General features: G+C 35.3%; 1 protein-coding gene across 2 annotated transcripts in view; it reads left to right on the top strand.

The window, feature by feature from the left end:
• The window catches only part of tgfbr3 (transforming growth factor, beta receptor III), a 107667-nt gene that overhangs the window by 80661 nt on the left and 15114 nt on the right, over window positions 1–11892 (top strand). The window contains exons 10-14 of one of the 2 annotated variants that reach the window (XM_053499584.1): window positions 369–527; window positions 2857–2979; window positions 4217–4402; window positions 6991–7260; window positions 9619–9751. In XM_053499584.1, coding sequence (XP_053355559.1) covers window positions 369–527; window positions 2857–2979; window positions 4217–4402; window positions 6991–7260; window positions 9619–9751 — 871 coding nt within the window. Of the gene's footprint in view, window positions 1–368; window positions 528–2856; window positions 2980–4216; window positions 4403–6990; window positions 7261–9618; window positions 9779–11892 lie in introns of both variants that reach the window. The other variant, XM_053499583.1, reaches the window with a different exon arrangement.

Genomic DNA, 11892 nt, shown 5'->3' with positions numbered 1-11892 from the left:
TGTTTGTGTGTGAATGATACTCTATGATGTCAGTCCTTGTAAAAAACAGCGAGGTTGTGGTGCACCACACGTCCTCTGTACTGCAACCAATCTGCTTTAGAGGCATCGCTCACACTTAAAAAATGTGCCAAAGAAGCACAGTATTTATTATTTATATGTGGTTTTATGCTTTCGACTTTTGGATTGAGCCCTAAGCCCTTGTCTGTGTTCAAATTAAAGACCTGCTTATCTCTTCTACATGCAAGCGATGTGAGGAATGTAGAAAGATGTTTAACGTTTTGGCTCAGCCATTATGTAGGCAGGACCGTTTCCTACACATCTGTTTATAATTATTTCAAAATCGTATTTGTTTTTGGTTTTTTTTGCAGGCGGCAGGTATAAATAAAGCCAATATAACCCTGCAGGACCCACAATGCAAAGCAACATCTAACGCCACACACTACATCCTAGAGACTCCACTGTCTGGCTGTCAAACGACAAAATACCCCCCGCACAACCCCAGCCCAATAGTTCTCTACATCAATTCAGTAAGTATAACAAATAAATGTTTTTTAGAAATAATAGACAGTAATTTTGTACTCATATAAATCATAAAAACATAAAAAAGAAAATGGATGCAAACATATCAAATAAAATATGGATCTAGAGTTTGTTAAGGTTGTTAACAAATACTGATATATTCATTTATTTATTGTACTGAACTCTAAATTACAGAAATATATAGTTATAGTTTGGTTAAGTTTAAAAAAAAGACAATAAAAATATATATATATATATACATTGGCCATTAAACTTGATACATAAAATTGGTGTATCATTAATAAAGTCAGCCTTACCATGGGGAAAAAATAAACATAATTCATACATTTCTTACCAAAGCTTACTTGTGCACTAAAAAATACTACATCTGCTTATGTTGCTTATTTTTTTTGTCCGAAAACCACAAAAAAGCACAAAAAAGATTAAAAGTGCAAAAAAAAAAGAGAGGGATAAATAAAGAGAAAAGTTCCAGAAAAACAGTTCTCATTATTTACCGATTGAATAATTTCTTAGTTAGCGTTTTCATAATTAATATTTAAACTTCACGATTCCAGCATATTCTTTAAATAATTAGTGAAGGGATTATTCAGACACACCATTTTCAAATTATGGATATAACGTGTCAGAATCAGCACTTTACTAATTATATGCTGAAATCAGGAATTTTACCATGAAACATTTGAAATAATAATATAATATAGTATATAATATGATAATAGCAGTAAAACACAACGTGTCCTGAAAGTTTAATCGCATTTCTTTTATCTGTCATGTGAAATTACAGTCTGGGCAAAATAGTGGCTGACATGAGTGGGCTAAATGTATTCAGTGGACTTTTTTGAGAAGCCAAGAAAAAGACGTTTGCTCTCAGTTGATTGCCTCTGCGGATTCTCAAGCAGTCATGAACTACTATAATAAGAAGTTGACATCAACTACGAAAGTTTAACTGGTACATACAGAGGCTAATGATGCATTGTAAATTGAACTTTTGTCTTGTTTTTAATTAATCTTATGATCTTCACAAAACATGGAGATTTTGGAGATCAAAACAATACAGAATGTTAGCCTCCTTCTCTACCAGTTTTACTTTAATGCTTTTTTTACTTTAATTTGCTGCCAGAATGACGTGCTACAGAAACACAAACAAAGCATGAATTTGCTATATGTTTTGGCAATGAAGATGCATTTATAGCGTTTTGCAAAATCATACAAAATTCACACTGATATTACCGTAACAATTTTTAACGTAACATCTTTTGGCATTTGTGCCTTTTAACACCCTTGTGACTCAAAGAAAACATGCACAAATCAGTTTGTAGTAACTGCAAAAATTATTTCATTTTATCAGTCAAACCCTTCATATGGAAAGCCTTAAAGGCAGTAATAAACCAGTTGAAGAAAATGCATATAATCATAAAATGATAAGGTTACATAGCTAAACCCTCAACAAAATAATGTTCTGCAATTTTCTAAAACAAAGATGGTAATTTACCAGTGTATTCTACTGTTGCTATTTATGTTTATACTTGTACTGTATTTTAATAAACTGGTCTATGATTATGTTCAGTCCTACCATTAAATAAACCGATAAAGATTACAGATCATTTAAAAATAAAGACACCTTTAATAAAGTGTAGACTTATTTTGAATTAAAAAGAAAGAAGGGCGATCAGGGTCAGCTGAGGCTCTGTGACTGCTCTGACTCTTTCTGTCCGAGTTCTGATCAGATTCGCTAGTTTTCCACTCAACTTCAATGAGTCACTTCCTCACTGATGTCCTGTGATAATTCACGGGGGAAATTTGATACAACGCATTTGAGCCCTGCTCCATTAGATTCAGGCACATTCCCAACTGTTGCAGCTTTGGTGTGAACGAAGGGTCTAGATGGCGGCTGGTAATCGTGTCCTATGTGTTCAGAGCAAAGATGTGGCCAAGTCTAAGCTGAGAATCATCTACAAGATCCCAGCCAATAACCAAGCTTAGGATTTCATTTTGATTAGGCGACATTCTCAAAGCCTTTATCACTGCTGAACTCATAAGGGTCAAGCTGATTCCATTTATTATGCGTTAAAATGTGAAAAATATGCTCAGGATATCCACCCCGGGACCAGCAATGTTAAAACTCCTGAGCATTTCCACGTCTTAGTTCCAGCTCATATGGTTTTGAGCTCTTCCAGGCTCTTGCAGGCTCCTACATGCTCTCACACATTTACACAGACATAAGCAAATTATAAAGGAAAGACTATTATTCATGTATTGATTGATTGCGTCAGTGTTATAGGACTGCAGTGGATTAAAGTTCTTTATGATCAACAGATTGTAATTAAGCAGTCAGAGAGCAGCTATGGCAGCGGCTGGCCGTCGGACGATGAAGAATTGGAGTCAGGAGACGTGCTCCTCCCAGAAAGAACATCGTCTGGACACCAGTCTACCATCATGGTATGATTTTCTAGCATAGAAATCAATCAGTTATAAATTTCTAAAAAGTTCATAATCCAAATCCATATTTTTCAACAAAATGGATGTCTTGATGCTGGTGCCAAAGCCACTGGACTTTTTTCCACTGGATGCAGAGCACCAGTTTTATTTAATCATGTGTGTGAATTTTCCACTGTGTGATGTTTTTTTTAATTTTTAATTTTACCTGAGTAGTTGCATAAAGGAAGTTTTCATTAGCAATACTTGGATTCTTGCATTTGCTAGTAAAATGTATTTTTCTTTCCCAAACCACAGACTCACAGACGTCATGATTTTTCCACATGAACTTTTTATAATGATCATGTAAACAAGTTTAATTGTTGGTTTCATCCAGCTCAGCCCGCTGATCACTTCCATTTTCTGACATTCTGGTTCTTTAGCATGAAACTAGTTGGTTAAAACTTAATACATTACACATTGACTTCAACAGCATGGGCTTTGTACCACACAGCTGTCTAAGTTTCACAACTGGAGTCCATCGGATGTCACTGCCATCCAAGACCAAATAACCCCATCTCCAAAGCGAGCTACGTCAGTGAAACTCTATTAGCAATTAAATATGTGTAGTGTGCACTGTCTTAGGAACTAGAACACATAGACAGTGCAGACTAAGTGGATTTTCCCAAGGATTGCAAACCTAACCTTTAGTCCACAGTGATATAAATTTTAACACAGAATATTACTATTTGAGATCCCTAAAAAAGGCTATTGTTACAAGCCATAAAACTTGTGCAAAAATATGTACAATATATAGACGTAATTTATGATTAGATAATGTTTCAGATCAGAAGTTTCATCTGACCGCTTGTATTTCAGCCTATAGACTATACAAACACTCTTTTGTGTAGCCTTAACCATAAAAAGGCATTGTCCGTGTTGGCATTGTCAAGCATACCAATTGATATACACATGCATTAGAAGGGCCTGCTGAGCTTCAGCCCTAGGACTACATTTCCCAGACTCCCATAGTGATAGTAAAAAAAGTTCAAGGGCTCAAAAGGACTTTCATGTTTTTTTACGGTGTCTGTGTCTAAACTCCTCTTGACATGCTGGTCTGGATCACTGCCACACTCTTTTACCATTGCAACGTAGTGTTCTCTCTCTCTCTCTCTCTCTCTCTCTCTAAACACATTGCAGCCCAGCTAACTTGTGCTGATGTTTTTACAGTATCTCTTCCACTCTGTGTTTCCATCTCTAGTTTAACTGCAGCTACCGTCAGGCTGAAAATGCTCTTCCAAACCTTCCTAGAATTCGGCTAAATGCTCAGCATGAACACATGGAAAACGTGACATTCAGCATGGAGCTATACGACACCAGCCTGTTTCGACATCAACAAGCTTCCTCCTTCTTCCAGGTCACGGAGAACAAGTCCATTTATGTGGAGGTAGAATACAGATACAAATAAACTCTATTCCATAAACACTTTCGTAATAATATTTAAAGCTTACCACTTTCTAAACTGGTGCAAGTTAATTCCAGTATGGAACTGGAGCATACTGATCACGCTCCAGTTCCATATGTCTTTTCTCTGTGTTTACAGACTGGGAAACATAGATGAACAGGCAAAAAAAGTACATTTAGATTTCAACAGTTTTGTATAGATACATCATATGTTTAATATCTAACCATACAGTATGTCGTTTACAAGGAGAGCTGACAATTTACAGTGACAACAGCACTAGAGGAAAAAAGTGCCTCAGGCAGACATTGTGAAAGCCCCTAATCCAGCCACTGATACTCACTGTGCACTGAAATGTTTCTTGTACTTACATAATATGGGGATGCTTACTTACTTATTCATTTACAGAGAGCAAATAGACAGCAGCGATCACAAAGAGTAAATGATTCGGGTTCCCTCTGACAACAGTAGACAACACATGTGGGTCTAATTTATACACAAGCATTTTAATCCAGAAGTTGTAGTTTAAATGAAAAGGCATGTGTGGTCACAAAGGGCTAGGGAAGTCTCCTTTTTATAATGGAAAGTTTTATTCATAATTTCCACAAAATTGGTTTGGGATACATCATAATACAATTGATTTTAAAATGTAAAAATTTTAAAGGTCTTGTGATTTAGGCATCAGTTTGCAGGATGGTAAATCTACGTTTCTATCTTAGCAGTATTAGGCAGGTAGATGTAGGCAAAACCACAGACGTGAACTTAAAAAGTGCATGTCCTACAAGGTGATTTATGTAAATATCATATTTGGCTGAGGGTTTTCTTTAGACATGGACAAATGTTAAGTCAGTTTTGCTATCTGTGTGTGTCTGAGGGATTCTGTATGTTTTTTATGATGTTTTACATTCAAGTTTAATCCTTTCTTTTCAGTCTGACTCGAGGCATGAATTAAGGCTTTAAAGTAATGGTTTCTATCTAAAGTTAACAAACACTTCCTAGAAAGCATAGCATCTGTCTTAGACTGCTCCTTGCACTGAAAAGCTTAGATTACAGTTAAACCATACCTGTATGCCTGTATGCCTATTTAGGTTACAGTTAAACCATGCATACCTATATACCTCCAGAATTTCATATACAGCATATGTAGACGCCCTGGGTTGGGATGTGGACCTTTGATCCCTGTGACTTGATACAGATTTATTCATAATACTTTAGTTCACTGCACAATGAGACCTCAGGCAGTAAATGGCTTTAGTGTCATTTTATTACATAATCTGCAAATAAATAACAAAATATTCACAAATACATCTACAAAAGAAAAGAAAAGAAGCAGTATGAATATATTTTCCATGTTCACATATCTGAATTATCTTCCTGGGAACATTTGACACACTCTTGTCCATCATCTATTTATGGAACACAACATATGCACTTATACATTGCATGTGTTTGAAATCCATTTTTGGATTTTTAAAGCAATTTTTATGAATCAAGTCAGTCCATCTGTGTGTTTTATGTCCCATTTGATTTTAGCTAGACCAATCATGGCAGAAATGTGCTTAACCAGTCACCCTAAATGTTACAAACACCACAATTCATGCTAGACACTTATTATTGTTTGCAGAATTAGTGTAATAGTACCAAGGCAATTAATTAAGGTATTAATGTATCTTATAGTATATATATAGTATGTATAGTAAAATTACATTGATTATAACAATATGCATAATAAAATATAAGAAGATTTTTATCAGATTATTAAGAAAAAGAAGGTAACTTGTTTGTCTCACATTAAATTTTTATGTTAAAAACTTTTTTTAGGCAATTAGAGCAGGACTGTAAAGGATGAAAAGGTGATAATTTTAGGTTTCAAAACAGCAAATGTTTGGTTTGGAAATGGAAATGTACCTGACTGTACAGCAGTGTGAATTAGTACTTCTGAGCCATAAAGGGCTGATTCATCAACTTGATGCAAAACTGCACTGAGGTTATGAGTCTGTTTTCTTTATCGCTCCATATTAGTGCTATGTACAGAAGTTCTTATGTATAGAAGTTGCAGTATTGTAGGTATTAGAAATAGAATACAGTATATTAATATCCTGTTTAATTGTATAATAATTGTGCAGAATATCCAGAATTAAAGAAGAATATGCATATGTACATATATAGCTGTTTGTATAGTATATAAGTAATACATTTGGGTAAAATATAAAGTATTGCCATAACAACATTATAGATTATAGATTGTGCAAAGATGCAATGTGATTTAAAAAGAATATATATTAAATTGTGTATTAAAGCAGTTCTACTCCATATTATGAAAGAATGCTGTGTCCAACATGTCTTTCTTTCTCCTTTCCAATTAATTCTGTTAGATTTATTAAAATAACCATACTAGGGTACACTATGAAATATCAGAGAACACAAATACCATTTACTTGAAGATTTGAAGATTGTGGTGTGTGTGTGTGTGTGTGTGTGTGTGTGTGTAATTGTATATGTGTAATTGTGTGTTTATATGCTTTTTGGATACTGAGTGATGGTTATTTCTTTCTGTCTTTCTCCCTGTCCAGATCTCAGCTACTAAAGCAGATCCTGATCTGAGCTTCATGATTCAGACATGCCACATCTCTGCCAACTCTAATCATGAGGTGCCTTCTGATTTTACCCTCATTGAGAACGTTTGTCCCAAGGACGAGTCTGTCCGTTACTACCCTCAGAAAGTGGACAGAAAGCGCTTCAGCTTTGACTTCAGGACAATGTTCAAAGTACCCTTGTTGTTCCTGCACTGCGAAATGTCCCTCTGCTCGAAGACCAAGGACACACATCCAGAACTGCCAGAGGTACGGAGCGTAACTCTTCTCCTGATCATGTCCTCTCATCGCCTGTTTTTTTCCATCTTGTTTTTCTTTCCTCTTTTACTTGCTCGTAATTCTCTCCTCCCTCTCCTTTTTCCATTTTCTCCTGTCCTTTTTCGTGTTTACCTTTTATCAGTGTTTTATTTCTCCACTGATTTTTATTGCTTTAAGAAACTAAAAGTCTCAAAGTCATTCTTTTTTTTCTTTTTAAGTCAGAGCTGATTTTCAGCCAGAAAACTTTAGTGGACCCATAAATCAATGAATAAATGGTGTTGATGCAAAAATATTTTGTTTAAAATACACACCTGACTGGCCACCTTCCGTTAGAGGTTCTTGTGAGAGCAGCAAAACGTTTCCTCTGTCACACGCTGCCATCGTGACTACCCCATTTATTCTGAAGGTTTGTTTTTCACGTCAGCACCTTGGCACTGCTTAATCTGCTCCAGCTGCCAGAGTCAGCCTTCTCTTTACTAGACAGGGACACATAAATCTTGGAGCCAAACTATATTCATCTCCCTCTTTTAATTTCATCTTCATCAGTGGGTTTAATGCTGTGTACACTCGGCTCTGTTTCTTCCCAAAGATTTACGTTTAAGTTTTAAATAAGACAGCTGCACCTGCAGCATCGGAAAAGATTGCCTTCCTGTATGTTACGCTTTATAAACATGACCCCCAGTATATTCTGTCAGTATGGATATCTTGGTAAAGTTTCCAATATGGCCTAGTATTATTTTCAGTTTTTTATTAAGTAAAAAGGCACTCCAGGTAGTGTGGATCTTTTGTGCATGAATGAACATAAAACCCGGTATTGATCAGGCTTAAAAAGTTCAACAATGAAATCTAGATGATGCTTGCCAGAGAACTTATGTGTCCTTGGGGTTTCATGTACATGACCTGCTAATAATCAAGCGCAGCTTGCTTGGCCACAAGCCTTCCATGTGTTTATCGTGAACGGGATATATTAAAAAATACATTACTGTATTTTCCATGTCTGGACACGTGGGATTTGTTTTATTTTTTTTATGTGATATACATTCATAGATGATGAAGATACTTCAATCTGGATAATGCATATACTGTAGAGTTCACTTATTCAATATAAATGATTTATAATTACTTAACAATACTTAACGGGTATACAGTGGATCTACAGTAAGGCTACATTAAAAATAAGTTCTTTTTCATTTGAAAAGGAACAGTTTGAAGTTTTTAAGAATTAGAAAAATATGTAGAACAACATTTAATATATGATATCATAAATATTTATTATTGAAGATTTTAGACCATTTAATATTCACAATAATCCCCTCTGATCTCTTTTTTTAAAAAGTACAAAGGTTTCTGTGCAAAAATAGGACAAAAAATTACTAACAAACAATTAACTTCCTGTGTACTATAAGAAGATTTTAATTTTCACTTAAATTGTCCTCAGTATAAAATTTTAAAAAAATTGTAGTAAACATGTACTAATTAAATTAGAAAAGATTATAAAATTAATTTTCATTAGTGTTTTTTTTATGACCTCTGTGGAAAGATTAAGTAATTGAACAGTGATTATGTGGTAGGTTTTTGTCACTATCATGTCAAAAGCCCAGGTTTGATTCCCAACCAATGCCCAATTAATACCCAAACCTCTGCAACTAGATGCAGTGTCGGTCCTGAGCCCAGATCAGATGGGAGGGTTACATTAGGAAGGGCATCCAGCATAAAACACATGACAAAGTTATATGTGGATCGAAGGGCCAGCTGTGTCCGCTGGAAAAACCAACACAACAGACCATAATGGTTTTTAGACTGTATTATTAGTACAGATTTCAACTGTATAATGCCTAGAAATAATTCAGAAGTAAATGATCTTTACTTAAAGTATAAGAATTGAGACACCTTGATTATAAGTCCATTGAGACATGCTTTATTTCTTTGGAAGAATGTGTCTTACATTCGATTGAGTCCTACAAGGGCTATGCATGTCACAGCTGACTCAGGTTAACCTTGTTGAGTGAGTAAATTCAGCACCGACATAAGAACACTGAAATGATAAATAGAGTCACATGTATCTAAACTATTTAAATTAAAGCAACATTTTTACTTTGCTCTAGGATTGAGAGTCTTACAGCTAACTTTTTTTTCAATATTTACGCCATACTTGCCTTACATCCGTTTTTAATAAAACCTTCTGACTAAAACATTCAAACCTCAAACAAGATGACATTTCTGCTCTGTGTTATATATGGCATGTGGTATTTTTCATTTCCTGAATGCATATGATGGCGCTGTGTTGTATGACATATATGGGGATCGCTCTCAAATTAATGGTTGATTTTTTTCTTTCTCTCCATACAGTGCATGCATCATAAAGAGGCCTGCACGTCTGTCAGTGCGGAAACCGTTATCAAAATGATGATGAACAGTAAAACCTGCACAAAACCACTGGTGGTCATTGAAGGCGGCAACGAAGTTGATGATGACATCAATAGTGAGTACACAGATGGAAATGTGCCTGGTAAGACTTATTTAGATAGAGGAGGCCTTATGTGCTAATTAGTGTCTGATTAATTAAATAATTCATTTTTCATAATTCAATAATAATTCAATAATTCATTGAAACTTAATTTGAAATTAATTTCTCCCTTTTAATTCTAGCTTCTGTAGTGAACTAGTAGTTTGTTCGTAAGAATTGTAGAAAAATTATATATAAGAATATATATTTATATTTTTTTTCTAAAAAGAGAGAAAATTATCAAATACTTTTAGAGAATATATTTTTTTCTTCTTTCTTTTTTTTATTTTAGTGTGACTTTACAGGAGAAATAAGGTGAAATTCTTGGTTTAGCTAGCTATAATTGGTTCAGGAGGTTAAGCCACCACAAAAATCTTGAGCCACCCCTCATCTCTTCTACCTGATCAGTTTCAGATAAATGTTTTCGTTTGTTAAGCCACACAGTGACCTATGAATTATTTAAGCATAAAAAAACATTTAACTTGAGGCATGCAGCATTGAGAAACTGTTGCAGCTGATGACAGATGATCAGGCCGGTGATTAGTGATCACTGAATGCTGAGTGGTTGGAACAGATGAGAGGGGAAATGAGGTTGCTGCTGAGGTTGTTAGAAAACAACCAAGTGTAAAAAAATTTATATTTAGGCACTTTGCAGTATTTTACAGTAAAACATTTCCTTTCATTTCTTTAATTTAATATGCACCGTACTGTTTTATTACCTTAGCAGACTTAACTACCTGTGTCGTCTTCTTCAAACATTAGACAACATTTTAGTATTACCCCATGAATGGTATAAATCATTTACTGTATAACATCATTCTTTCCCTTTTAAATAAGACTTTTTTATTCTTGTGTTCTTCTGTAATAAACTTGTTTTGGACAAAGAAAGATGATGTCAGACAAGTACACAAGAATATGAGAACAAAAACAACACGTATTGTGAAACAGGCTGTGTGTGTCAGAGGGGTTGATACATCACAGCGTTCCTGTCTTGGCATGGATCATGGTACACTACTACATCTGGAGCATATTAGTGTGCAGCAGTGTATTATATATACTGTGTATATCTGGGTGTGTTTACTGAATGAACTGTCCGTGCCGTGTGCGGTTGATTAGAAAAACGGAGCAGGGGGCCCAGCGATACTGATTTGTCCCAGAGAGAATGGAAAAAGGCCAGTTGGTTTCATTTAGCCATCTACTGAGCCAAGCCTCTTCCCGGCACTGCAAGAAGGAGGGATACAGTGATGAATTGGGAGAGAGAGGGATGCTCTAAAGGAAAGGAGGAGTATGCATTGGGTTCGGGAGCACAGCCAGAGAAAGCTTTGACGTAATGCATAGTCATGCATTAGGAAATCGAGCATGACAAACAGAAATTTTATTGACCTCACATGGTTATATATCATAGATAAACAGTTACGCCATTCTGTACTGTACAAGACTGGTTTGTTTGTTGCCTGTTTCGTGACAGCCATGTCTATTCCTTTTTCCAGCTTGTCATTAAAACAAATGCCAGATATCTTTTGTCCAAACTTTTTTAATGTGCTGATGTCTATTATTTTTAAATTTCACCCATATGTAAAATTCTCTAAAGACAGTTTCAGTAAAAGTGTTGGAAATTAAAACATTATAGCATTACCAGAGTATGCTACTGTAGATCAGTTTTTGTCTGATGCCTAAAGATCACAGAGGATATCCCTACAGTACTTATATACGTTATCTTCCCAAATGGAGTGGGGTGTGTATCCAATCTTACACACCAATCTCCAATCCCACTGATCTTCGTTTACAGTAGTCCAGTTGTGGCCTCCTTTTCTGAGAGACAGGATTCTTTGTCGAAGAGTGAGCATGATCTCGAAGTGATTGGTGTTTTATTCTTGGAATATCCTTTAGTATGGAGCGTTTGACAATATAAATAAATCCATCATCGTTTCTGCAGTATCTCACATATCACATGTGTTAGATGGATGTTTAATGGATGTTTATGTAATGGCTTATAACAATTAACTGGTGAATCATTATCACCATCCCATTGCAAATATTTTACAGCTTGACAAAGGATTCACATCAGGTCTAAAATCAATCTTAAGTGTAGAGTTTCTCAAGTTGGGTTGGAGCAC

Source organism: Clarias gariepinus, chromosome 6 (assembly GCF_024256425.1).
Source record: "Clarias gariepinus isolate MV-2021 ecotype Netherlands chromosome 6, CGAR_prim_01v2, whole genome shotgun sequence".
NCBI lineage: Eukaryota > Metazoa > Chordata > Actinopteri > Siluriformes > Clariidae > Clarias > Clarias gariepinus.
This window is presented reverse-complemented; position numbering and strand designations above follow the sequence as displayed.